Source organism: Sceloporus occidentalis, unplaced genomic scaffold (assembly GCF_023333645.1).
Source record: "Sceloporus occidentalis isolate IW3139 unplaced genomic scaffold, rSceOcc1.0.p SCAF_4, whole genome shotgun sequence".
NCBI classification, from domain to species: domain Eukaryota; kingdom Metazoa; phylum Chordata; class Lepidosauria; order Squamata; family Phrynosomatidae; genus Sceloporus; species Sceloporus occidentalis.
In genome coordinates, this window is record NW_028316984.1 from 134510959 (window position 1) to 134537085 (window position 26127).

A 26127-nucleotide genomic window follows, 5' to 3' on the forward strand; every position below is an offset into this window, starting at 1 on the left:
TTTACCTACACAAATGTGTGTGCACTGGTCTGTTGCAACTGGGTGGAATCCATCCCTCAGCTTCCAATCCAAGAAGACGGGAAACTAATAACTAGTTCTATAGCAACCTACATTCCTAATTTTCATGTGGATTCTGCCCTGATTACATGCTGCCCTCAATCCAATTTAAAAACCTATGCAAGTGGTCAAGTCAAGTCTCTGAAAGGGCAGCACACTAGGTGGGAAGAGGGAGAGAAAAGAGTGCGTAAAAAGAAATGGAGAGAGAAGAGGTGTGTCTCATTCCAGAAATAGGGGTAGTTCCAGGCATCCCAGTGAATTATTTCAGTGCCAAACACTGACAAATATGACTACTTTAGCATATGCTGTATTGATAAATAATGCAGGGAGTCCTTGGTATCTGCTGGGGTTTGGTTCCAGGTCCCCCATGGATACCAAAATCCATGGATAGTCAAGTCCCATTATATACAATGGAGTAATGAAATAGTGTCCCTTATATAAAATTACAAATCAAGGTTTGTTTTTTGGATTCCCCCCCCCCCTAAATATTTTCAAGCTGTGGGTAGTTGAATCTGTGGATAAAGAATCCGTGGATAAGGAGGGCCATCTGTACAGCAGATGGTATACAGCAGTGAAGCATTCCAGTCCTTTTGCTGACGCAGTCCAGAACCCTTCACAGTCAATGGTAGAATTGGGCTGCACACAAATTCTGTGCAGACGTATCCCTTCATCCAGCAATCAAATCAGTTCCCTGTAGCTGGACACATAGAGCACTTGGGTCAGTGCACACATTTTCTCAAGCCTAGGCAAATGGAAGATGGACTCTCAAGGGAGGTTTAGTGCAGAAGCAAATGTAGAAAATCAAAGTCCACACACATGATCCATCTCCTCCCTAGTAGCAATGAGAACTGTACAAGTAAGTTAGCAATAGAGAAAAGTTAACTCCCCCAAAATGGCTTGCAATTTTCAAGCTCAAAGGAGTGCCTCCCTAAATACACCTACCCAAGGACTGATGGACTTTTGTGTGAAGGTGTGGGTACACTGATTATGGAATATCCTCCCCTTAGATGCCTGATAGAGTCCACTTTGTTATCATTTCTGTGCCAGCAAAAACATGGGTTTTTACTAATGTCGTAATTGATTCCATTGAATTTGTGCATGGATTTAAATTGATTTAGCCTATTTTAATTTGTTTTAAACTGACTTGTTTTTAACTTGTGAAAATGTTTAATGTTCTTTTACTCTGTTTACATTATTTCTATTGTCTTAAATTATGTTTAAATTGTTTAAATTATTTTATTTTATGCCCTTTTGAGAATATTTTAATAAAATAATAATTTAAAATGTTGTCCAAGCCTATACAAAAATAGGATTTTCTTGTCAAAGAAGTACAATATCTACATCACTGCAGCCCTGGAGCTGTAGGCTAACAGCTTTTATCATTATATCCTGGGTTTTATTTTTTATTGAACTCAAGGTAGTACATGATCCCTCTACCTCCATTTTGTTATCTAAGCAATTTTGTAAGATAGGTTATTTGTATTATTTTTGTTTCTAATTCTGATATTTTTTAGAATTTGTACATTTTTCAAGCCACTTATTTGGAATAAATTATCCTCTCAAAAGGATTTAAGTATTCAGTAGAACAGAAACTTTGAAATGTGAAACAGCAGCATAAATTAAAGAATCAGATGTGCAATCAGATAAAAACAGTGACAGCAGTGGCAAAGCATTAAAATGCTGGCAGTGTGGTGTGGTGGTTTGAACATTGGACTATGACTCTGGAGACCAGGGTTTTGAATCCCCATTCGGCCATGGAAACCCACTAGGTGACCTTGGGCAGGTCACACTCTCTCAGCCTCAGACAATGGCAATGGCAACCCCCTCTGAAGAAACCTGCCAAGAAAACCCCATGACAGCTTTGCCTTAGGGTTGCCATAAGTCAGAAACAACCTAAAGGCACACAACAACAACAAATACACAAAACCTGCAGTACCACAAGCTATCAATTCTGACACTAGGTGGGGACATAGTGAGCTTCATTCCTTATGGAGGTTTGTGTTGTCTTTTTTGCAACTGGTGGCTCACATTAGAGATTTGTGTAGTCAATTCAGCATTTCAAGTAAGGCTACTTTATTCCAATATTTTCAAATAGCTTTTTATTTATTTAGAACTTCTTTACTTAAACTCTGCTGTTCAGCCTTTCATTGTTTCTGAGTTTATAAACCTGCTCAGGTAAACTTTGGGGCCAAATTGCATAGTAACAATTTTGTGACTAAAACTTGGCACAGAAGAAAAGATAATGAGGAAGGGATAGGAAAGCAAGAAATTGAAGACACCTGTTTTTAAAGTTACATAGTAATTTTTATAATCACCAAGTTGAACTGAAGTGGTTTAGGGAGAGAAGGAACCAAGCAGAATGGAACCAAGGGAGTGAAAAAATTGCCTGATAAAATAGGCTACAAGATTGATATGCTATGAGTCTCCTCTAACGGGAGGAGGTTGGACTGAAGTCTCCTAAGTCATCCTATCTTAGCTTTCACAAAGGCAAAGGTTCAAGAAAATGTTATGGGGAAAACAACAGTTTAGGCTGAGCCTTTGGTTGTTCTCCAAAGGACTGCAAAAAGTCAGCACTGTTCCTGTGTTTTGAACCTAGGTTTTGAATGGGGCCACCAGATCCAAAGGCAAGATGCTATAAGAGCTGTTAGGATCTGCCCTATCATTCTTCAAAAAAGGGTAATTAGCAAGATAGTGCCCCCAGATTTCACATTTATTTGTACAGCTGTGCACCATCAGTAAGGATAATGTTCTCAGGCTGTTTTCTGGTATGGTGATCCTCCTTGTCTTCCGCACAATGTGGCTTTTGATATCCCAGATCATTCTGTCAGAGGGCATCTCTTTAGTCAGTAGCTTCATGTTCATTGACAGGACCATTTCTAGGCTTCAGACCTCACAAGTTCCTAAATTGATGGTATATCAGACCTACACATAATGGAATTTTGGTCAATTACTTTGCTTTTTGTACCATTCCTCTTAGGCTGCCCCTTTTAATCCATGTTCTATGTTCATTGTGCTTTCTGCACATGCAGAAATATATTAAGGAGGTTTCTAGCATCATCCCCATGATGGAGGAGGACTATCCTCACAATTAGCAAGCTTTTCTTTCAGAGAAGAAGCACATAAATTTTAGGTTCTACAGTTTACTTGAAGCTTGGTTTCAAGCTTTTACATAAATAAAGGCCTGGGAACCATTCCAGCATTGTCGTTTTCTGCACAATTTAGATTACTCCATGTTCTCCTTGTCCCAAAATTGTATAATCCTCCAAGTACTTTATTTTGATAAGCAGATTTGATTACTACAGTTATGCCAGACAGGTTGTATATGTAGCTATACTAGAGTATTAATGTCATGTTTTCTCTCATCCTTCCCTAAGGAACTTGGGGGTAGAGTATACTGGTTATCCTATTTTAATCTTGCAACAGCCCTGCAAAGTGCTTCTGTCCTGACCTCTGTCTTTCACATACCAGTCTCCATATCTCTGCCTCCCTGTCCTATGCCCTTCTGAGCATGCCTTTCGGTTTGTTTTTGTTTTAATTTTTACTTTTAGTGGAATTACATGATCATGACAATCTATTAAGTAAGAGGTAAATAAAGAAAAGAAATTGGAGCAGGGGGAGAAAAGAAAAACAGCCCATAAGGGGAGAAATGAACAGAATCATACCCACTTGCACCCTGTGACTGCCTGCATATTGAAATTTATTGGAAGAAGCTTATCACGTGTACATCAGCAGTGGAAAAGCAGAGCAGCTGGAAGGCATTGACACGTTTTGCCTGTCAATAAAGAGGAGTGCTTCAGTAATGGATGGACTACAGACCAGCTACTGTGGTAAGGTACAGACACTACTATCCTGCTTGTAAATCCACTTTTCAATCCTTGTTAATAAAATCCTCAGACTACAGAATTATAGTGCTATTATTCCACTTTAAGAATTGATTCCATACTGTGGAAATTGGGATTGGCCCTTTAAGGCAAGCATGCTCAAGGCCTCATCAAACCACTATGGCTGGAACCATGGCGGTTAAAATGGAATAACAGGGCTATAATTGTGTTGTGTGAATGGGCCCCTGATTTTCATGGATCACAGCTCTTCCCTGGGAACTCAGCAGTGTGACTGGGACAAAGGAATAGAGATGTTTTCCACATGAAGTCTTTGTTGTGCAATTGCATTATCTTATTTACTGATATTTGGAGACCGGGCAAAATCATATTCACTTTGTTACTCTCCTGTGTTTTCTCAATCCTCTTTCCTCTCGCTTCTTAGCTAACCTCTCCTTTATGAAGAGAAAGACAGAATATTGCACAAGCTATTCTGATAGGCAGCACTACAAGCCCTGTGACTGGAAACACCTGAGTATCTTGGAAGGCAACCAGAGGAGGTATACCAGGATGGTAAAACGTCTGGAAACCAAACCGTATGAGGAAACGAAAGAGCTGGGTATGTTCAGCTTGGAGAAGAAATGACTGAGAGGTGAAATAATGTGTGTGTGTATGTCTTCAAGTTGCCTGTTGATTCATGGTGATACAATTAATTTCATAGGGCTTTCTTAGACAAGGAATTCTCAGGTGGATTGCCATATAGCCTACAGCACCCACTATTTCTTGGAAGTCTCCATCCAAGTATTAACCAGGACTGACTCTGCTTAGTTTCCAATATCAGACAGGATTTGGTGTCTTCATGGTATTTAAGATACTTATGTAGGTGACATGTTAAATATCTATACATGCAGATATATCTCAGTTGATGAAGTTACTGTACTTTAACTTTTATTTTAAAAAGGAACCATCTCCTACTGAACGGGGAAAGTATAATATGTCCTGGAAGTACTGACCTCCCTCTACTCTCTCATCCATTCAGCCTTCAATGTGAGCACAAACAGTTATGCCTGCTGGAATTTTGTAAGTTCTTTGGCATTATTATCCTTTACTCCATCTTTTAGATCCTTTGTTACATGCCCCTAAGTTTTACCATTACTTATCCACGGGTCACATCAAAATCCATAATTTTGGCTCCCAAACCTGCCCTTATATATGAGGTCAACTTATACTCGAATATATATGCTAGGTGTGTTCCTGGGCTTCTTTAACAGAAACTCTGGTACTAGAGGTAGAAATCATGTGGAAACAACAGGGATAGGTTCCTACACCATACACACAAACTAAAGGCAACAGTTCAATATGTCCCAGCAAACCTTTTATCAAAATTACCATTATGCACATGGGAAATGAACCAGGTAAACCTTGCATAAGTAAACAAAAGCATTTTGAATCTTTTAGAAACCATTTGCAAGCTTCTTCCAAAATGCATCCCAGGATTGTTGTTTTTTCCCAATAGTCTCCACTTTGGCAAAACTTACAGATCTATACTTTTTCAACCTGACAGGGTAATTGGTGAAGCAGGCTAATATTTATGTTTTTCTTTCTGTTTTCCTCCTCACACATGTCTAGTAAGTGATTCTGGAGGCAGCTGTTTATCTTGCCTGTTATATGTAAGCACATACAGCTACAGCAGGATCACCTAGAGGAGAATCCCATTCTTTCCAGGTCAAGGTTTACTAGAGGCCCGGTACATACCTTTCTGACAGTCTGGGCTGCAGGTGCCCAGTTTTCCTCCAGAGGGACACTGCAGCAGCCAAACTGCGTGGCGTCCCTCTGAACCAAAAAGAACCCAGAAAAACTGGGTTCTTCTTGGTGCGCACAGACAACATCAGTGCGCCATTGGTGCACTGTGACGCATCCATGACGCAAGTGCGGCGGCCATCTGTGTCGCCCGTCTGTCTCAGGCCTACAGATATGCTGCTGCAACCCAGTATTGGTCTGTCTTTCTACAATCCACCTTCACTATCTCCCAATGCCTATGCTGAAAACAACATCAAAAGTGTCCAGGTAGACAGAAGACGAGAAAAGAGGGGACTGGATTCCCATAGAAAGACTTTGTAAAAAGGAGCATCTTTGTCAGTGGCTTTGTTAAACTGAGGTATGCTTGTATCTGAAAGAATATTGTATGGAACATGGAAGAAGCTTGTTTTCTGCTACTCTAGAGATAAGACACAAACCAGTGGATTTAAATTGCAAGAAAAGAGATTCCAACTAAATGTTATGATGAACTTCTTGATGTTAAGTGCTATTCAGCAGTGGGATGGACTGCCTCAGAAAGTGGTGGTCTCTCCTTCATTGGAGCTCTTTAAACAGAAGTTGGATGGTAATGTCTCAAGAATATGGTAGTTGTGTATTCCTGCTTGATAAAGAATTGGACTAGATTGGTCTTTGTGGTCCTTTCGAACTCTGTGATTCTATGGACTGGGAAACTCCACAACTCTGTATTCTCTGGTGTCCTCCTAACATATGTAAGATCTGTCTGGGCCTTTGTCACAGTACAGTAATTGTCTCTTGAGCTGTTACTTGCAGGCACTTCTGAGGTGGCATATCATTTCACACTCTTTATATAAACGTAGACAGAAGTGACCAAGAAGCCATTTCTCAATTATCTCTACGGCCTACAACAGATGTGTGCAACTCTCTGTTCTTCAAACCCTGTTCTCAAATTGGAATGGGGGAATGTGTAATTGCTCTTTGTACAAGTGACCAAAGAGTTGTTTCCCAGCTGTGCTAATGCTAATATTTACCAACCTGCCTATGACAGAGAGAACAAATACTAACTAGAAAACCATTTGAGAAGGAAAAGAAGATTGAGAGGAGCACAGAAGGTGTTTCCCCTCCAGTTTACTGTTGTCTCAAAACCCTCCCAAATAAGGCTACTTAAAATTTAAAATAAATGTTGAGTTTCCTTTACAGTATTCATAAGTGATGAACTGAGTGTTTCTATCCATGTAATTATTTTCCATACCATCCAAACACTGTTCCCCCCCACTCCAAGATGCCTATTGAAAGAGACATACATATAGTCAAAGTCCATACTTCTTTAATTTAATTATTGTATCAGTGAGTCATATCCCAATACAAGTGAAAACATAGTAAGAATTTATTTGTTGGATTTATCAGCTGGAATCATGTTTGTTCATCCCACCTAAAGAAGACTTATTTAAGCAATTGTTGAATGGTGAGTCAACATGTAGATAAATCCAACTGATTCAATGGGTCTATTCTAATCAGGAGTAACAATAGGATTAAGGCCATCAAGTTTAGCATTCTGTTTGTAGTAGTCATCTAGCCAAATGTCCCTGGAAGCTCACTAGGATGACATCATGAAAATAGCCATCCCTCTTGGTTTTTTTTTACTACGTTCTGAGAAGTATACTGCCTTTCTACATTCAGTCCTAAGTATCTCAAAGAAGTAATATGCATCCAAGGAACTTACTTCCAAGTGTATAGGATTGTGGCCTTAAATATATTAGTCAACACCTTTTGATGAGCCTAGCCTTTATTAATTAATTGTCCAAACCCTTTTCTTTAAAAAGTTTTCTCAGCTTGTAATTGTCACCACATCCTATGGTCCAATTAATTATGAGATGTGTGCAAAAGTGAATTATTTACTATGTGAAGAAGAAGCAAGCGAGCAAGCATGGTGTAGTGGTTTGTGATTTTGGACGACAATTCTGGAGATCAGGCTTTGATTCCCTGCTCAGCCGTGGAAACCCACTAGGTGGCCTTGGGCAGGTCATACTCTCTCAGCCTCAGAGGAAGGCAAAGACACCCTGCCCTGCAAATAAGTCATGCCAAGAAAACCCCATGACAGGTTTGCCTTAGGGCCTCAATAAGTCAGAAATAACTTGAAGGTACACAGCAACAATGAAGAAGAAGTAAGATCTTGGACTTAACTGTTTGAAGATTTATGCCTTGGCTTTACAGCACATTAAATATCCCTGAGTTCCAGTATGACGAGAGTGTTCTCTCGCTAAACATTCTTAATTTTAAAACCTCAGTTTTAAGTTACCACTTAAACACTACAGTCTGAATTGTTCTGGTAGTTCCAGTTAGAGTAAACCTATTGAATCAGCTGATGAAGGGTGAGACATCCCTTATGTAAATCTTATTGATCCAATTAGTCTCTTCTAGTTATGACTACCAATTTGGACCCATATTCTTAAGCCTTTCTTCATGGAAGAGTCTTCTGGGTTCTTCAGCTTAGCTGTCTCTCTGAACTTTTTGAGTTTTCTTAAATTTTGTTCAAGCTATGTATTTCTCATTGTTGTAATTATAAAGGGGTTGCACCACAGTCTCAACGAGATTATGGCATTAAGTGTATAAATTGACCTTTACTCATTTAAAATTGGTTCCGAAGGGATGAATAGGTTGCCAACCCCTTTTTAAAAAGTTAGTACCTGAAGTACAACCAAACTGGAGATTTAAACAAAAATAATAATGGACCTGAACTGGATCCAAATAGATAGTGTTTCGCTAGGTTTTTTCACCCCAATCTGGCCTCATTCCTCATGGAGATGGTCATGCAGCAAACATCCCTCTTTAGATGTTCTGTAGGGGAGCTAAGGTTGTTTCACTGGTGATAGTTCTTGCCAAGAGATGGTACCAGTATTGAAACATAAACTGCACAAGAAGAAACATATTGGAAAGGCCTATTCTTTGCTTCATCTCTACACTTTTGTAGAATTTAGGAAGATAAATTTACTAGCAGTGAAAGGAAATTTAGACAATGTTATTAGATGGATAGAACCCATAGAGTAATGGGGATATTGAAGTTGGTTTCTAGAAATTTGGAACATGAGATAAAGGCTGGAAGAGTCATGGAGCCATCAAATAGGCGAGAAAAGGGGGGAAATTAATCTGTAGACAAAGCAATTTGTTTTTTAATTTTTTATTCTAAATTTTTTAAAAAAGTTTTGTTTGTGAGCCACCTTGGGTTCCTTTCTGGGCAAATGGCAGCATAGGAATGAAATAAATAATAAAATAAAAGTCATGAGCAGTAGAAGCAACTGTCTGGAGTACTGAGCTTCATCAAAAGAATTACGTGCAGTGAAAATTAATCCAGATATCATTCCAAATAAAAGCCTATATTTGTATCTTCATGTGCACATTAATGAGCATACAAAATCAAGTGTAACTTGTACATGTGAATGAGCCAATGGTTTCACTAACAGTAGGGCAGCTTCTTATGGTCATCTTGCATCAGTTAAAACAGAATAGTTGCTCATGGAGGCAATTCGCACATTAAGATGTAAGATGCTAAACAATGAGCTTTCTTATTAAGACAGAAAAAGGAAACTCCATCTTACTAAAATGTTTATCAGAAATAGCAATACATACTGAAGTAGCAATGCTACTCCTTGGAGTAGCTGTGTCTCAGAACTAGATTCCCAAATCAAAGACTTGGAAGCCAATAATCTGATAACACTTTGGCAAAATCTCTGTGACAATTAGATTCATTACTTAAAGAGTGTATGACAATTTTGTTCTAAGCCAAAAAGACATTTAGACATACTGTTTTGCAAAGTGGTCTTTATATTATTTCATAAAGCACAGGATATCTAGCTCTGTTTGGGTTGATTTGGTACTCTGAGGCCAAATATATGCATGAAGTCCTTATACATTGCTCGCATATGCCAATGAAGTAGCAGAAAACAAAAATGTTCTGTAGAGAGGGAGGGAATCCAGGGTGGGTGCGATAGTGAGATCCTCACTATGACTGTCCCTGACACACTGTGACCCGGTTCCTGTTTCTTCATGCTGGTTCAACATTAACTCAGGCTGGGCTGCAATAGTTTTTCTTCTGTTTCCCCTCTGCATTTCTCCTGCAGTTCAGGAACCCACACAATGGGACAGAGCAGAACCAAAATGCTGAGGGCCTTTCTCCTCACCAGCCTCTTGCATTTCACCCTGAGCTACGACAAGGGTAAGAGCCTCCAGCAATGGGTGGGTGAACTTGAATGGAAACTGTCCGATCATCCCTCCTTTCATTGAAGGTGGCAGTCCTTAACCAGAGAAGGATTATATTGAACTCAATGGTGTTTGTCAGTCAACAAATCCAGGATAGTGTTGTGGGACTGGAACAAAATGTTCATTCTGAAGGTCCCTATCATAGTTGGGAAGAAAGAGACTGCAGGACATCCTTATTGTGAAGGAGAAAGCAGCCAACTATTGAGAGAAATAGTCAGCAGTACCGTGGAGAGGAGATGGGAATGGCAGCAGGATACAGACATATCTTTGCATTCCTAACTTTGGAACTGGAAAGATCAGAACATGGAAAAAGTATTGCTCCTAGAATCCCTTGAGTATTCTGTGCATTGTAGTCCAAAAAAAGTAGACTTGCATTAAGATCTGGAAAAGTAGACCTTTGGAAAGGATCTCCTGTGAGCCTTGAAAGAAAATTCTGAAAGCAAGACTGGAAGAATGCTTCTGGTGAAATCTGTTTTCAGGCAACTTTGTATTTTCTTTTTATACTTCAATGCATATAACTAAGTACAGATTATTTGAGAACCACCCTAGGCTGAATACGTTTGTATTTGTCCATGTTTCTTTTGGAGAGATTAACAGGGTGTGTGTCAAGGAGGGATGCCTTATCTGTTCCTTTTAACTCCAAATCATTATCTGAATGGATTTAATTCAACATTACCAAAAGTTTTAAAATGTACTTATCCAGGCTTTGGAAATATTTTAAAAAATTTTTTGCTTGTTTAGAGTATTTACGTCATGCCTGTCTGCCAAAAAATATCCCAGGGGAGCTTACAAATCATTAATTTGACAGTTCTCTTCCCTTCCCTCAGGCTTACAATCTAAATAAGACATGACATATAGGGGGAAGGAACGGCAGTGGGGGAGGAGATTGAGTCCAGCAGATACTAGCTACTCTTCTGTCCTTCAGAGACCAGAGCAATGGCAGTCGGAACATGGAGGGAGGGCCTCTTACCAGCTGTTGGGCAAAGCCATGATGGAGCTATGCCTGGTTGCTCTTTTGTCCCTCAGAGGAAAACGTCTGCCCATGTATAGGGCGGAGAAAGGGGCAGTTTGATTTCATATCCTTCATTATTATTTTCCAACCAGCTTGTCTCCATTTCCAACTTCCAAAGCAAAGTTTTATTAACTCTGTTACTATTAAATGAACAAGGGGTTTTATGGAATCTTGAAGACTAAGGAGTTTAGCCCACAGCTAATTGATCTGTCTTACCTTGTCTGGTTTGAATCCTTGTCTGGGATGCATCTGGATATTATCATATACATTTAGAGGATTTAATTCATGTTATTGGTTATTTTATGAATTCTGTGTATTATGTAACATGTTTTACGTATGTAAGCCGGCTCGATCCACAGGGAGAGGTGGGGTACAAATAAATTATTATTATTATTATTATTATTATTATTATTATTTTGCCATCGATGCTACCTCCTGCCTAAAACCCACCTAAATCCTGCCTAGAATCTGAGCTCAGCCAGTCAATTTGCAAAGCTGGAAAGCTCCCAACTTTGCAAATCATACAGCTAAGCATGGCTGGGAGGGGGGATTTAGGCAGGTTTTAGATGGGAGACAGCATCGGCAGCAAAATGCATATGATAATATTTGTCTGCATCCCAGAAGGGGATTCAAATTGTGCAAGGTAAAACGATTATTTAGCTGTGCGCTAAACTCCTAAGAAATTGATTAAGGCAAAGGCTTTTATGTACTACATCCCAAATAATCAGATCCATAATATTTGTTAGCCTTTAAGGTGCCACAACATTCTTTGCTATTTTGGTCTCCAGTATTTTCAACCCAGCCCATCCGTTGCCAGTCAGCCACTGATATATTTTTGTCCTGCTCTAATTCTTCTAAACCTGAGGGTGAAACTAGGCTGCATGATTTTCTGTCTAAAAAAAAGAAAATGAGTGTCCCAGCATGGGGCATATGGAGAGGACAACAAAGGGTCAAACACTGGGGTTAGACAAACAAGAGACCAGCACGTGCCACCAAAGAGACAGTCATTGCATGAGGGCTGAATAAACAGGCCTTTTTATACAAACAAGAAGGAATAGATTGAAATGTGCATAGATCAAAAAGATGCCCCATCATCTTGCAAGCATTTGTTCATTGGTACAACTGTAGTATTAAATTCAGTGAAAGTTCCCTATATATGTTTGTGAAAGCTGGACACTGAAGAAAGTTGATAGAAAGATAATTTACTCACTTGATATGTGGTACTAGAGAAGAGTTATGTGGATACCATGGAGTGCCAAAAAGCCCAATAAATGGGTCCAAAAGCAGATCAAACCTGAACTCTCCCCAGAAGTCATGAGATGACATGAGTCATTGGAAAAGTCAATAATGCTTGGTAAAGTAGGAAAAGAGAAAGCCAACATTCCTTTCAGCAACCCAGAGCAAACAGAGCAATTTAAACTATTTCCAGATATTAATTTAAATTGATAGTCCATGTGCAACATTTTTGATCTGCATTAAATTTGATACTGATTGAAATGACATTTAGCCTGTGTTGAACTTAACGTTAATATTGCAAACTAATAATTCATGTGTTCCAAGTGCTGGTTGTTCTTCCACTGTTGCTGAGCAGATTCCTACAGCCTCTTTTGGGCTGAAAGTTTGACCAAACCAGATGCACATTTCTGTATTAAATACATGGTACTTTGGTAATAAGTGGAAGTATTTGGTAACTTTACTAAAAGGGACATAGCAGGATGAGAGTACATCCCTGCCTTTTCCATTCTTCCCCACAGTTCACTACTTTTTCATTGGAGGAGTGAAGGCATAAGAACAGTAGAGTGCAAGTAAATAAGAAAGAAGAAGAGCAGATTCTTCTCCATCATTCTTTTTTAAATCTAAAAATAAAGGTATACCTCAGTTAACAAAACTGATGTGTTCCTAGACATTACTTCTTTAACAGAATAGTTGGTACCAAGAGCAGAAATAACATGAAGAAAACCCAGGAATCAGTTCCTGCACTAAAAAGGAAGAACAATTCAACATGTTTCAACAATCTTTTTATCCAAAACTAACAATATGCATATGTAAAATGAAACAACCTGAACAGGTAAGCCTTGCATAAGCAAAGAAAAACATTTTGAACCTCCTAGAGTCCACATGAAAGCTTCTCCCCAAAAGCATTCAGGTATGAAAAATGTTTGAGAATCCCTGGAGAACAGGAGAAGTCCTTGCATACTGGAGGAGGGCAAATATTATCCTCATCTTCAGAAAGGGGGAGAAAAAAAGGATCTAAACAATTACTGCCCACCCAGCCTGACATCAATATTGGGAACAATTTAAGAACAGATAATTAAATAGTCTGTAACAACTTAGATGGAAATGCCTTGATCATTTAAAATCAACATGGGTTTCTCAGGAACAAGTCATGCCAGACTAATCTTATTTCTCATTTTAAAACAGAATTACAAGCTTGGTAGATGATGGGAAAGCTGTGGCTATAATATATCTTGATTTCAGTGAAGCCTTGACAAGGTACCCTATGATATTGCTGCAAAAAAGCTAGTAAAATGTAGGCTAGACAATGCTACTGTTAGGTGGGTTTGTAAGTGGTTGACAAACTGAACCTAAAGGGTGCTCACCAATAGCTGCTTTTCATCCTGAAGAAAAGTTCCTAGTGGGATGCTACAGGGTTCTGTCCTGGGCCAATGATATTCAACATCTTTATCAATGACTTGGATGATGAAATAGAGAGCATGCTTATCAAATTTTCCGATGATACCAAATTAGGAGGGGTAGATAATACTCCAGAAGACAAGATCACAATTCAAAATGAGCTAAATAAATTAGAGAGCTGGGCCAAAACTAACAAAATGAATTTCAGCAGGGATAAATGTAAGGTACTACACTTAGTCAGAAAAAATAAAATGTACAGATATAGGATGGGTGACATCTGGCTTGACAACAGTTGATGTGAAAGGGAGCTAGGAGTTTTAATAGACCACAAGCTGAATATGAATCAACAATGTAATGCAGCAGTTTAAAATGCCAATGCTATTTTACTCTGCATCAAAAGGAGTATAGATACTAGATCAAGGGAAATGATAGTGCCACTCTATTCTGCTTTGGTCAGGCCTCACCTGTGCCCAGTTCTGGGCATCACAATTCAAGAAGGATATTGACAAGCTGAAACATGTCCAGAGGAGGTTGACCAAAATGGTAAAATGTTTGGAATCCATTCCTTATGATGAATGGCTTAGGGAGCTGGGTATGTTTAGCCTGGAGAGAGAGAAGGTGATAGGATAGCCATGTTTAAATATTTGAAAAGACGTTACAGTATATTGAAGAAGGAGCAAGTTTGTTTCCAGAGACTAGGACCTGGAACAATGGATTCAAGCTACTGGAAAAGAGATTTCACTTAACCATTAGGAACATCCTGATGGATGAGCTGCTCAACAGTAGAATATGCTGCCTCAGATTCTGGCTAAGTTTGCTCTTTTGGAGGACTTGGACAGCCATCTTTTGGGAGTGCTTTGCTTTTGTCTTCCTGCATGGCAGGGATGTACTGGATGGCCCTTGGGGTCTCTTCCAAGTCTATCATATTATGATTCCACCGCAATTACAGTTGGATAGACTCATTCAAGGAAGCCACAGCCTTGAGTTTAGAAGACTTGAGCAGGGCTGGGACTCTTGGAGGTCTTTTATTCATAGGATCACTGTAAGTTGAAGGTGACTTGAAGACAATTAACAGCAACAAGAAGATCTGGTTCTGGCACCTTAAGACCATCATAGGCTGGTCATTTATTTTCTCTTTATGTTTTTATTTATTGCCAGTCTATGCCATACCCTCCAACTGTACCAATTTGGTAGGGACAGTCCTGATTAATTGTCTGTCATTCCACTTTGTCAACTGTTTTTAAAATGTAATCTTGACCGTCTCAGTAGGATCAGTCCAAAGGAAACTGCTTCAGCCTCTCCTAACCTTTGTGTTCTTTTTCATTAATAACTTTGGCCATCTCGGCTGCATTCCAATGTTGGTTGGTCACATGCATCTGTTTTCATCTGTGAAATATTGGGGGGTATGCTATATGCTGGTCTTATGGTAGCAGAAACAGCTCTTGATTTGCATACAGAACCAAAAGTGTGCAAACAATGTACTCTGTGCACCTTTTTACTGATCCCTTCCTGTTTGCACAGAAAGGCCTCTGTGATAGGAAGCCAATAGGACCATAGTAAAGCTTTTGAAAAATAAAAAGAGCAGATTTTGTATTGCCTGACCAAGCAAAATTGTTCTCCCTGCAAACCGCTTTTACCCAGTAATCTTCACAAGACGAGGGAATGTTACTGAGTTTTAGATGATGAAGAAATTTAACCCAACAATTAAATAAATAAAACAGTAGAAAAAGAGTTTTATTTATATAAAACTATAGCAAAAATAAAATTAACACAAAGGAAAAAATAAAAGAAAGCGGGAATAAAGGAATGTTTTGCAGATCAGAGAAAACTAGCTAATAACAATGTATTTTGGGAATAATTCTAGAAATGGAGCCTAGTAATGTGACATGCAAGCTACAGCAAAAGAGATTCCAACTCAACATTAGGAGGAACATCCTGACAGTAAGGGCTGTCCGACAGTGGAACACACTCCCTCGGGGTGTAGTGGAATATCCCTCCTTGGAGATCTTTAAACAGAGGCTGGATGGCCATCTGTCGGGGATGCTTTGATTGAGAGTTCCTGCATGGCAGAGTGGGGTTGGACTGGATGGCCCTTGTGGTCTCTTCCAACTCTATGATTCAATGACATAACTCTTTGTGCTGACATAAGGCAGTCAGTAGAATTGATGATCAGGGGATTCTTACATTTGCATTATTTTCAAATAGTCAAGCTTTCTGTAGGTAATAGAATCACAGAAATGTATTCTTGGAAGAACCTTTGACCTGGAACTGTCTTCATAAAACATACTGATAATTTTCCTTATTCTGCTAGGTGTGATGTAGTTCACTTGGCTGGGCCACATGGAGTTTTTGATTTGAAGCACTTTTCTTTGGTATCCTTTTTTTTTCTTCTGCCCCAATGAGGTCAACATTATATACTGTAAGAAATGCAACTCATTACTCTTTCAGTTTGAGTGGACTGCAGCTCCTGTCAGTCCAAGACTGTGGAGCCAAAGGTGAAGGATCAAGGGAATTGCTGTCCAAAAACATCAGGAAAGGGGTTAGCTGCCTCTTTTGGTGTAGCTGATCTGGAGTACTGATAACTCCTTAATAGGAACTTTGCTGTTGTTATTTGCTGCCAAGTCAGCATTGGCTTATGAATGAAAGACCTCTAAGTCATCCTCTCATCAACAGCTATACTCATATCTTATAAATAAAAAGCCCTTGCTTCTTTGATTGAATCTATCTACCTGAAATGTGCTCTTCCTCTTTTCCTACTGACTTTTACCTTACCAAACATGGTTGTCTTTTCTAATGATATGTGGAGGGCCACAGTTGTTTACTTATGATCTAAGTGGTATTGTGAGGCTAGGGCTTGCAATGTCAAAGCTCCAGGATTTTTTTAATTAGCAGGGAATATGACATCTTCTGTCACCTCCTGAATTCCCTTGTTCCCTACAGTTACTGTAGCTGTAATCCCCACAGTATTAGGAATGGAAATTGATTTTCCTTGTAACTGATTTTCCTGGTCAATAATCCCTGCTGTAATCCAAAGTATTTGAGGATGGCTTGGTCTTGAGTTGACAAGATGCACTGGCTTTTCTCCACATAGAAAGTATACCAGAAATTGTTCTAGATTAACACAGGCACTTGCACTTTTTGACCCTTTGTGGAGTGTTGCTATAGAGGTTGCTGGAGGCCTGTGCTTCCTCTTCTTCCTCCTCCTCCTCAAATACTTTTTTTAAAAAATTAAGGGAGGAAGTGGTCTCTTTCTGCTCCACAAGTGACTGGTTATGTGTTTTGCTCTTGCTAGTCTTTCTTGAACAGAGACAAGCATTCTCCTTGTTGAAGCGCACACGCCGAGCCAACAAGGGATTACTGGAAGAGATGCGGAGAGGCAACCTGGAGCGGGAGTGCCTAGAGGAAACTTGCAGCTATGAGGAGGCCCGTGAAGCCCTTGAGTCTGATGTACAAACAGTATGTATCATTTAATGTTCCTTGTTCCCACAAGTAAGAAGATTAAGGGCTCCAGCTACCAATGGCTGGCATCTTGTTAGTGGCATACATATGTGTAAATTGTGTGACACTTGTGGGGCAAATTATTTGCAATAATGCCATGGACATATTCTGATGGCAGCGGTGGAAGTTCAGTTACATGCACAGCAATGTTGCACATTGTGGTTCTACAATGCACAACAGTCCCCAGTCCTTACCATGTATAATGCCATGTTGCTGTTCTACATCAGGGTTGCTTAATGAGAGCATAGCATTATCTCCACATGTGGTTGTTTATACTATGCTGAGGGGATGTTGTATTGCAGCCAAAGTGAATGTTATCTTGTTTTCTAGGGAAAGATGGATTTGTCATTCAGTACTTATCCCAGAGTTATTTGCATCTAATCACAGCAGAAAAGGACCCTAGCATATCGCCAGTGGATTTGTGACAGCAGATGCAAAGCCAGTCCTAATTCTCCTTTTTGTTTCTTATTGGCTCTTGTATTGATGAGCAGTTTCCCATCCAGACAGTTACAGGGCCAGATATGTACAATGTTAGAGAAAGAACTAAATTTCTATCATTCTTTCTGTCCATTATTCTAAATGGAATGTTTTTGTCTTGCAGGATCTCTTCTGGACACAGTACACAGGTATGTTTGCCTGAGTCTTGTAAAAAAAAAATCCAATGTTTTTACATGCTTTATTGATCATCAATATCTAGATTGTAGTTCCCCTCACAGACTCAAGACTTATCTGTCCCAGAAGTGGGAATCATTCGCACTCCAAATCTTGTCATATTGCAAGTCTCAGCAACCAATTGTGAAGAATGTTGGAAGTCACAGTCCAGCAATGTCTGAAGGATTTCATGATTCTCATCTCATCTCCCCAAGCCAATGACCAATGTTAGCCTTAGGTACTCTAGAACATCAGTCCTAAACTATTACCAGGCATCCCCCCTTTTTTCCAATGGCTCACCTTTTGGACATTCTGCTATTTCATCATATCTAGATTATAGCCATGTACTGCCCTTTCAACCTCTGGGCTGCTCTTTCAACCACTGCTGCTTCTATTTGTAACCCTCTCAGTCAACTCAGCATGCTGAAGAGTTTTATCGCTCAGGCTACATCTGCACTGCAGAAATCATCCAGGTTGACACCACTTAGCTGCCATGGTTCAATGCTTTGGGATTCTGGGAACTGTAGTTTTGTGAGACATTTAGCCGCCTTTGTCAGAGAGCTCTGGTGCCACGAGAAACTACCATTCAGAGTATTCCAGAGCATGGAGCCATGATAGTTAAAGTGGTGTCAACCTGCCTCCCTCTGCTTGGCTCACTGTTGTCTTTTCTCTCAGTTGACTTGGCTCCACTTAGTGTTCAGTCTTGCATTTGCAAGCTAAAAAATCTACTTTTCAACCAGTTCCACTTTCAGACAATGACCTGGTCCCTATCAAATAATCCATTGAATAAGCAAGGGATGCCAAAAGTACATGAAATTCAGTGGGTATCACTGCATAGGATTGAGTTTTAATAATAATAGTAATAATAATAATAATAATAATAATAATATCTCTTAATTCTTCTTTTCACATGACTGTATTTGACTATGGAATTCTTCCACTGAAAATCCAGTTCCATCTACCCATCTGTCCGTACTTTTTAAATTGTTCATACTATTTGGGCCTTCTTTGCCAGTGATACAAATATACACACACTCTTTTCCTACAGTCAACTAATTTCTTCAAACTTTGTCGTCTTGATTTATTTTTCTCCCTGTCCCTCTTCCTCCAAGCTTCCAGGTTTATATATGTTGTTATAGTTCACCCATTCATAACTAGCCCATTCTCATTGTTTTACTGCTAAAATGTCCTAGTCTTTATTCAGATGTTTCCATAACATGCTGACTCTGTTGATTGCAAGATCAGCAGGTTGGCAGTTCGAGGCCGTATGATGGGTTGAGCTCCCATCACAGCTTCAACCAACCTAGCAGTTCAAAAGCTTGCAAATGCAAGTAAATAAATAGGTACCACTTTGGTGGGAAGGTAAACAGCATTCTTTGCAATCGTGCTGGCCACATCATCATAGAGTAGTCTCTGACAACACTGGCTCTTTGGCTTAGTAATGGAGATGAGCACCGCCCCCTATGATCGGACACAACTTGACAACCTTGTCATCGGGGAATACCTTTACCTTTTTTATTGAACTTGCTCTTATCTTGTCCCCAAACTATAAAAAAACCGTATTTGTTAATACTGTATGTATAATCAGATTTCAAAAGTAAGTTAGGTTTCATAAACTGTTGCAGCAGAAGATTAGCCATTATGACAGTCTTCTCTAGGTCAAGAGTGGACAATTCTTGGCTTTCCAAATGATGTTGAACTGCAACTCCCATTATCCCTCACCACCAGCTATGCTGGCAAGGGATGATGGGGACTGCAGCATAATCAAACCTCGAGGACCACAAGACCCATTGTCTGGAGCCTATAGATTTCCTACGTTTTCTAACTGGTAAGGTTGGATGAACAATCGATTTCAAAGTGGAGGTCAGGGAAGACCAAAACATCTTCCAAATCCATCTTGTCCTGTGTTTATACCTTTTGAAGTTGTAAGAAAAACACTTTCACTTTTATTTTCAAGCAAATTAATATTGGTAACAATGGGTTGCCCTCAAAGGTAAGGGAGCAGAATATGACTTCCAGAGTGAAAACTGGAGATGGCTCATGCACCTTCAATGGTTGTGCAGACAAGGGAATTTGAGAGTCAGTGTGTCGCACATGATTTGCTACTGAGCAGTGTATACTCAATCTTGCAAGATTTAATGAAGTACCAAATCACAAAAACATACACATACAGGTGTATAATACAATTAAACTATGTATGGCTATTTATATACACATGTGGTAAAGAAACTTACAAGACATATTTGGTTCAATATGTATCAAGAAGTAACTGAAGTATAGGGGAAAAACTACCAGTATTTATTCTCAGGAAAGCAAATACCCTTACATTTCATTTCCAGTTGTAATTCTAAAAATGTTATTTGTCCATGCCAGAAACTATACATTGGCAAAACACTGAGATCTTTCAAACACAGACTGTCAGAGCATAGGAGCCACCTAAGAGAGGAAGCAAGAGACTCTTCATTATAGGAACGTATTTTTCAGGCTGGATATCGTTCTAACCCATGTAAATTTTGGGTGATCCAAGTAGTTAATACTGAGGCTTGCCAGGATATCTCAGTGGCACTTCTCAAATGAGAAAGTTTTTGGATATACAGTCTCAACACTGTGGCTCCTCGTGGTTTAAAGGGTAGATTGGTTTTGGCTTGTTTCTTGTAGATTGCTACACTTCTGTGATATAATGCTTTGTGGCCACTATAAATACATTTTGTGGCAAATTAATATTAAATTACCTTCTATGCTAGGAATTGTTATCTGCCAGTGCCTCTGTGTCTACAGGTGTTTTACATTCAGTTTTGTCAATAGTTAGTTGGATGAAGGTCACTTGGCAGCATGCCGTCTTGTTTGTCAGAATCCTATGTCAGCAAGCTAAATGCATCAAAATTACTGCTTCAAACGTTGCTGTCTGATTTTAATTGTTTGTTCATTCTAATGTTTGTTTGGTACTAGCCTTATCTTGTTTATCACATAGCTAATTATATAGAATTCAAAGGTGTTAGTCTGAAAAATCAGTATGCAAAGGGATCTTGTAGCACCTTTGAGACTTACTGAAAGAAAGAAGTTGGCAGCATGAGCTTTTGTAGACTTCAGCCTACTTCCTCAGATGAGGAAGTAGGCTAAAGTCTACAAAAGCAAATGCTACCAACTTCTTATCTTTTATTTCACTTCAAAAGTGCTACAAGATCTCTTTGCAAGCTAATTATGTTGTTGGAGAAGCTTATCTTTTGGTGAAATGGAGAAGAAAGCCACCCAGGGATAGTCTGTCCTGCTGCAGCTCTCAGCCAGTATTTAGTACTGCTTGCCAACAATTCTTACAACTCTGAACTGTTGTTTAATCATTATTGTTTTTCAACAATTGGGAAGTTTCCCCCTCTTGTATATTACTTTAATTTCTGTTCATAATACAAAATGGGTATTTTTTGTACTTTAGTTACTTGTTGATGCATATGAACCAAATTTGTCTTGTAAGATTCTTTACCACATATGTATATAAATAGCCATACATAGTTTAATTGTATTATACATCTGTGTGTTTGTGTTTTTGTGGTTGGGTACTAATTCAGTTAGAAGCCCTTCATGGTTTGTGTTGGTTGTGTACTAAGATTTAATAAGGTGCCATAAAAAAATCTCTCTCTCAGCATGTGAATTGGGACCCTTGCATGCTGGGCACGAATCCTCACTCTGAAGGTCCTGTCTGAGGTTTTAGGGGGCATCGGTGTGACAAACTGGCTTTAGAAGCTGGCTGTTTTTGGGGTGCAGTGATAGCTGGTGGCCAGGCAATGCACAAAACAGAGTTCAGTTGTGTCACTTGGTCTGGCCTTGTCTAGTCAGGGTCTGGTTGGTGGTTCTACTAAGAGAGAGGGAGTAGGATCAAGACTGCTTAAAAGCCTGCCAAAGTGTTTGATTTTGATATAACCAAACAAACATGAAATTAACTCACATAAGATACTTTATTTCTGCATGTTTCTCAATAAAAGTTCCTGCTCATTTCACAGTGTTTAACTCTGACTGGAGTGATGAATATAAACTGCAAAGAAGAATGTACACATTACCTAAAATATTGAAAGTGGTTTATGGAGACACTTGGGATCCTAGCCCTTGTATACTTCGGGATAGTATTAAAAGGGTAAAAGCAGGGGGATCTTCTGAGCTCGGAATGTGAAAGCAACCTAGGTCTTTAAGAAGGTCCTGTCACAGTCAGTTTGCTAAATTGTTTTAAAATTGTTTTTAATGTGTTCAAACTATATGAGGTTGTTTTAACAAGATTTTATTGACTCTACCTTCCCCGGGAATCTGGCGATATAGACTGGATTACAAATATTTTAATGAAATAAATAACAAACACATTCTCTTCTATTTCATTTGCCAGTCTGCAGCTCTCAAAGGAAGCCCAGAACAATTCTGGATGAGTGCTTAAAAGGTAAGGAGAATCCAGCTGTCTTGGCAGTGGTGAGTGATAAGAATTACATAAGGAAGAAGTAATGGGAAAACATGGAAGGCTGCATGGAAGAGAATGGTGTTTAGGCTCTCTGTATAATTCCATGAACAAGGCCAGAATGTTTCCCAGTAAAAGGGCTGCTCCTCTTTCCAAGAAGGTGGAAGCAATTTCTTCTTCTTCTTCTTTGTAGAAGCATAGATTGGGCACTGCCAGTGAGAAGAAGGACTCTTCTCTAAAACCTCATCAGAATAATGGACACTTCAGATGTTTAGCAGATGCTGATATGGTGTACATGCTAATAATACTCTGTAACTTGTGAGCCTAGTAAACTCAGGTTTTGAACAATACAGTTGATATGAAAGCTTTGTGCATGCAGCAACAAGCTGGAGATGGAATTGTTGCTATTTTGATCTGGTTTCTTTTTTGCTGCAGGCATGTGCCTTAAGAAACACAGAAGGAATCTATTACAAGTTTGTGTCTTGTAATGTGTGACATGACTATAATACAGCCTATAATACATTCCTTCTGTGTTTATGGGGTGTCTTAGCTATTCCCAACTCTTGTGTGGATCTGGCCTGGCTTCTCCTTTTAGACCCTGAGGACCCAGAAATAGGGAAAAGGTAACAATACCACTTGGTGTCATCAGAAGCTGCCTTAGTCTAATTCAGAATATTAGCTAGATCAGTACTGCTTCACTATTATTGTTTTGAGGGTTTTCTAGCAGGAATCTTTTCTCAGACTTACCTGGAGATGGCAGGAATTAAGAGCAAGACCTACCTGTAGATAGTAGGCATTGGGGCCTTTCGCATGTAATGCCAGAACAATGATGTTGTCATTTCTAAGCACCAGAAGCACACATTGTTTTCCTTTGATTTTCTGATGTATGTCTTCTGTGCTGGACATTTTTTTAAAACACCCTCCTTTGGTCTGGTTGTGAATTAGTGCTTTTCTATTATGCATATATATGTTAAGAATATTTTTTTGTGAACAAATATATTTATTTTTATCCTTGCATTGGTTTTATGTAATCTGCTTTAGAGGCTTTGCCAGCTGAGGCACAAGAAAAATATTTAAAAGAAATGTTATATATCTGTACTGATGTATTTAACAAAAGCTTTTGTGTGGTTGTTTCATGTATGTATTAGTTCATGGCTACTTGTGCACATGATGGGGTTGTTGTTTTTTGCATCTCACATTACATGTCACTTTTATATAACTTAAAGCACAATTAAACACCCACACAATGTGTTTCAATAAAGACAGTTCACACATGCAGCTGTGCTGTTTGAAATGTAGATTCAAATAATAATGCAATAGAAGTTTATGTGAACAAACTCTATATAGATCTGTCTAAAACCAAATGTGAAATGGGAAGTCTTCTATAAACATGCCATGGAAATCACTCTGTTTTTTGTTTGTTTTTGCATTTTGAATTTTAACAGGTGACTGTGTCCGAGATATAGGGCAGAATTACAGGGGAACTATTTCTGTCACCAAGTCAGGAATTGAATGCCAATACTGGTCCAGCAAATTTCCTCACAGGCCAGAGTAAGTTTATCTATTCAGAAAATTGTTTTATACAACCTTTTAACCCTGGAAAATCTCCCCAGGCAGTTTTACAGTTTTGAAAAAAAGTATTAAAAGGGGATTCAAAGTCAACATTAGATAATTAATGCCTATAGTTAACAAAGTAAAATGAACTCAATATTTGATGGAATTACACCATCTTAAATGCCTGCTTAAAAGACAGCAAAGAAAGGCTCTGTCTAACTTCTCTGGAGAGGGGAATATTCTTAACCATGGAGGTATCACCAAGAAAGCCCTCTCATGCCCCCTCCACTTCCTTGCAGTGGAGAAGCCTCTCCCTTTGCACCCGAACATCTTGGGAGCAGCAATCAAGTAGCTGGTCAAGCAGAGATCAAGAAACTTCTCACCCGTGATGGTCTTTACTGATGCTGGCACGGGTAAGAGGGGACTTAGTTACTTCTCAGCCAGCTGCCCAGTTGCTGGTTCCAGGGTGCAAAGGGAGCAGTGACCAAGAAGCCTCTTACCTGCACCTGTCTTTTCCACAAGACCAGCATGGGCTAGAGGCTTCTTGGTCGCTACTTAGTTGCTGCTGCCAAAGTGATTAAGTGCAAAGGGAGCAGCAATGGAGCAGCCAGTCGAGTAGCAGCTGAGAATCTTCTTGCCTATGTCAGTGTTTGCTGCAAGACTGGCACAAGTGAGAAGCTTCTCGGTCACTCCCCGGTTGGTGGTCCAAGGGGGCCCAGATGCAACAGGAACAGCAATCAAGTAGCTGGTCAAGCAGCAGCTAAGAAGCCTCTTGTCTACACGTGTCTTTGCCTGCTCAACTGGTTTCTCTTTGCACCTTGACACCCTAGAAGTAGCAACCAAGTATCCAGCCAGCTGGCCTTCTTTTTGTGGTAAGGCCAGCATTGATGAGAGAGAAGAGCAAGTCTGGACCACAGCCACATGAGAAGCTGAGGCAGAAGAGGTGACAGTAATGAGCTTGGCACATCTGAGGTAGATGCTGCTGGCAAGCTGGCTGCTGCACAAACAGTAGATCTAAAATCAAGAAATAGGTGTTTGGGGGCTCTAGGGTTATTGCCCAAGAGAAAAGGGGGCAGTAGCCTGAAAAAGATTGAATACTACTGATCTACATTGCCAAAAGATATCTTGACTAGGTCATAGTCATGAATACAAAACTGTTTTGTATTCACAATTGCTACTTATTCACAATTGTGACACTATTGCCATAATTGTATACACACACACACACACACACACACACAACACTTTTCTGGGCATCAGCTGCATGGGAGGATGAAGTCCATTTCTGCCAGCAATGAGAACAGGGGTGAATGATGTTTTTGTCAGGGTGGGGAGAGCTGGGCCAGGAGAGGTTACTCAGTTAAGTTCAATCAAGTATACTTAACTAGGTAGCTGATAAAGAATTCTGGCCTGCCTTTTGCATCAGCTGTCATTTCTGACAGTTTACCATAATTTGGGGCAGTGGTTAGCTATGGGTTGCTTTGTGCACGTTTTGTGTCCTTAAATAATTTATCTGAATAAAAATAAATGAAGTAGGAAGATGTTTTATCTTTAGAGGTGCTACTGATCATCTGACGGAAGGCTATCTAATTAATTTTCAGAGAACAATAGAGTTCCTTAAAAAGTTTCTTTAAGGGATATCTCCACAAGAGGATTTGTATTGCCAATGCTCCAATGAAAGCTTGTCTTTCATAACCAGCCTTTACTCTGAATTGCACAACTGCAAGGGAGTGTAATAGCCAGGATTAGCACATCACGTTAAAAGAAGCATAAATCCTAGGTCAACAAATAACCCATCCTTGCAATGTGGCAGGTTTCCTGACAGATGATGAGGTTCTTTCAAAGACCAGTGGGTGTGAAAAAGGGTTTCCTAGAGGCAGAATTTTTTTTAAAAAATCACTGAGTTAAAGGGTAAGAGTGCTGACAGCTGGTCCACCCCATCAGCCAGATCACATTGAGGGAAATCTGAAATTTGCGTATAAATACACGGTCAGTTTATTTTGCTTATGTATATAGATATGTGGTCCATTTATGCTGAGAAGCCATGGACAATCACAGCATTTTAACATGTATGCAGAAAGAACTATGGACACAGGATTGATATGTGTATTAATAGGTGCTTATGCAAGAATGCAAGCAAAATATGGCATATGTTTTAGTATTTTTTAATATATAATGTGGGTTTTAGCTGCCTTGAGCAGCAGTTCATTAGTGGAAAGACAGGATAGAAATATAATAAAGCACACAAGTATATATAAGCTTCCTCTCTTTTCTTTCTATGGATATTCTCTCCATGTCACAGAAAAGATCAAGTGCAATGTGTTCCCTGAACCTGAGAAATCCATAACTCCCTTATTATACAGTAAATCCAATTGTAAGAGACTTCTGTTTTCCTCTATTTCTTGTGCCTTCTATTGTTACATGGTTTCTTCTTT

The 26127-nt window shown here is 39.4% G+C and overlaps 1 protein-coding gene across 1 annotated transcript in view; it reads left to right on the forward strand.

Moving 5' to 3' along the window:
- Positions 1-9785: 9785 nt before the first annotated feature.
- The window catches only part of F2 (coagulation factor II, thrombin), a 31542-nt gene continuing 15200 nt past the window's right edge, over positions 9786-26127 (forward strand). Inside the window, exons 1-5 of the mRNA XM_089521572.1 lie at positions 9786-9864; positions 16847-17010; positions 17654-17678; positions 22073-22123; positions 23584-23689. Of these exons, the coding sequence (XP_089377698.1) occupies positions 9786-9864; positions 16847-17010; positions 17654-17678; positions 22073-22123; positions 23584-23689 (425 nt within the window). The remainder of the gene's footprint in view (positions 9865-16846; positions 17011-17653; positions 17679-22072; positions 22124-23583; positions 23690-26127) is intronic.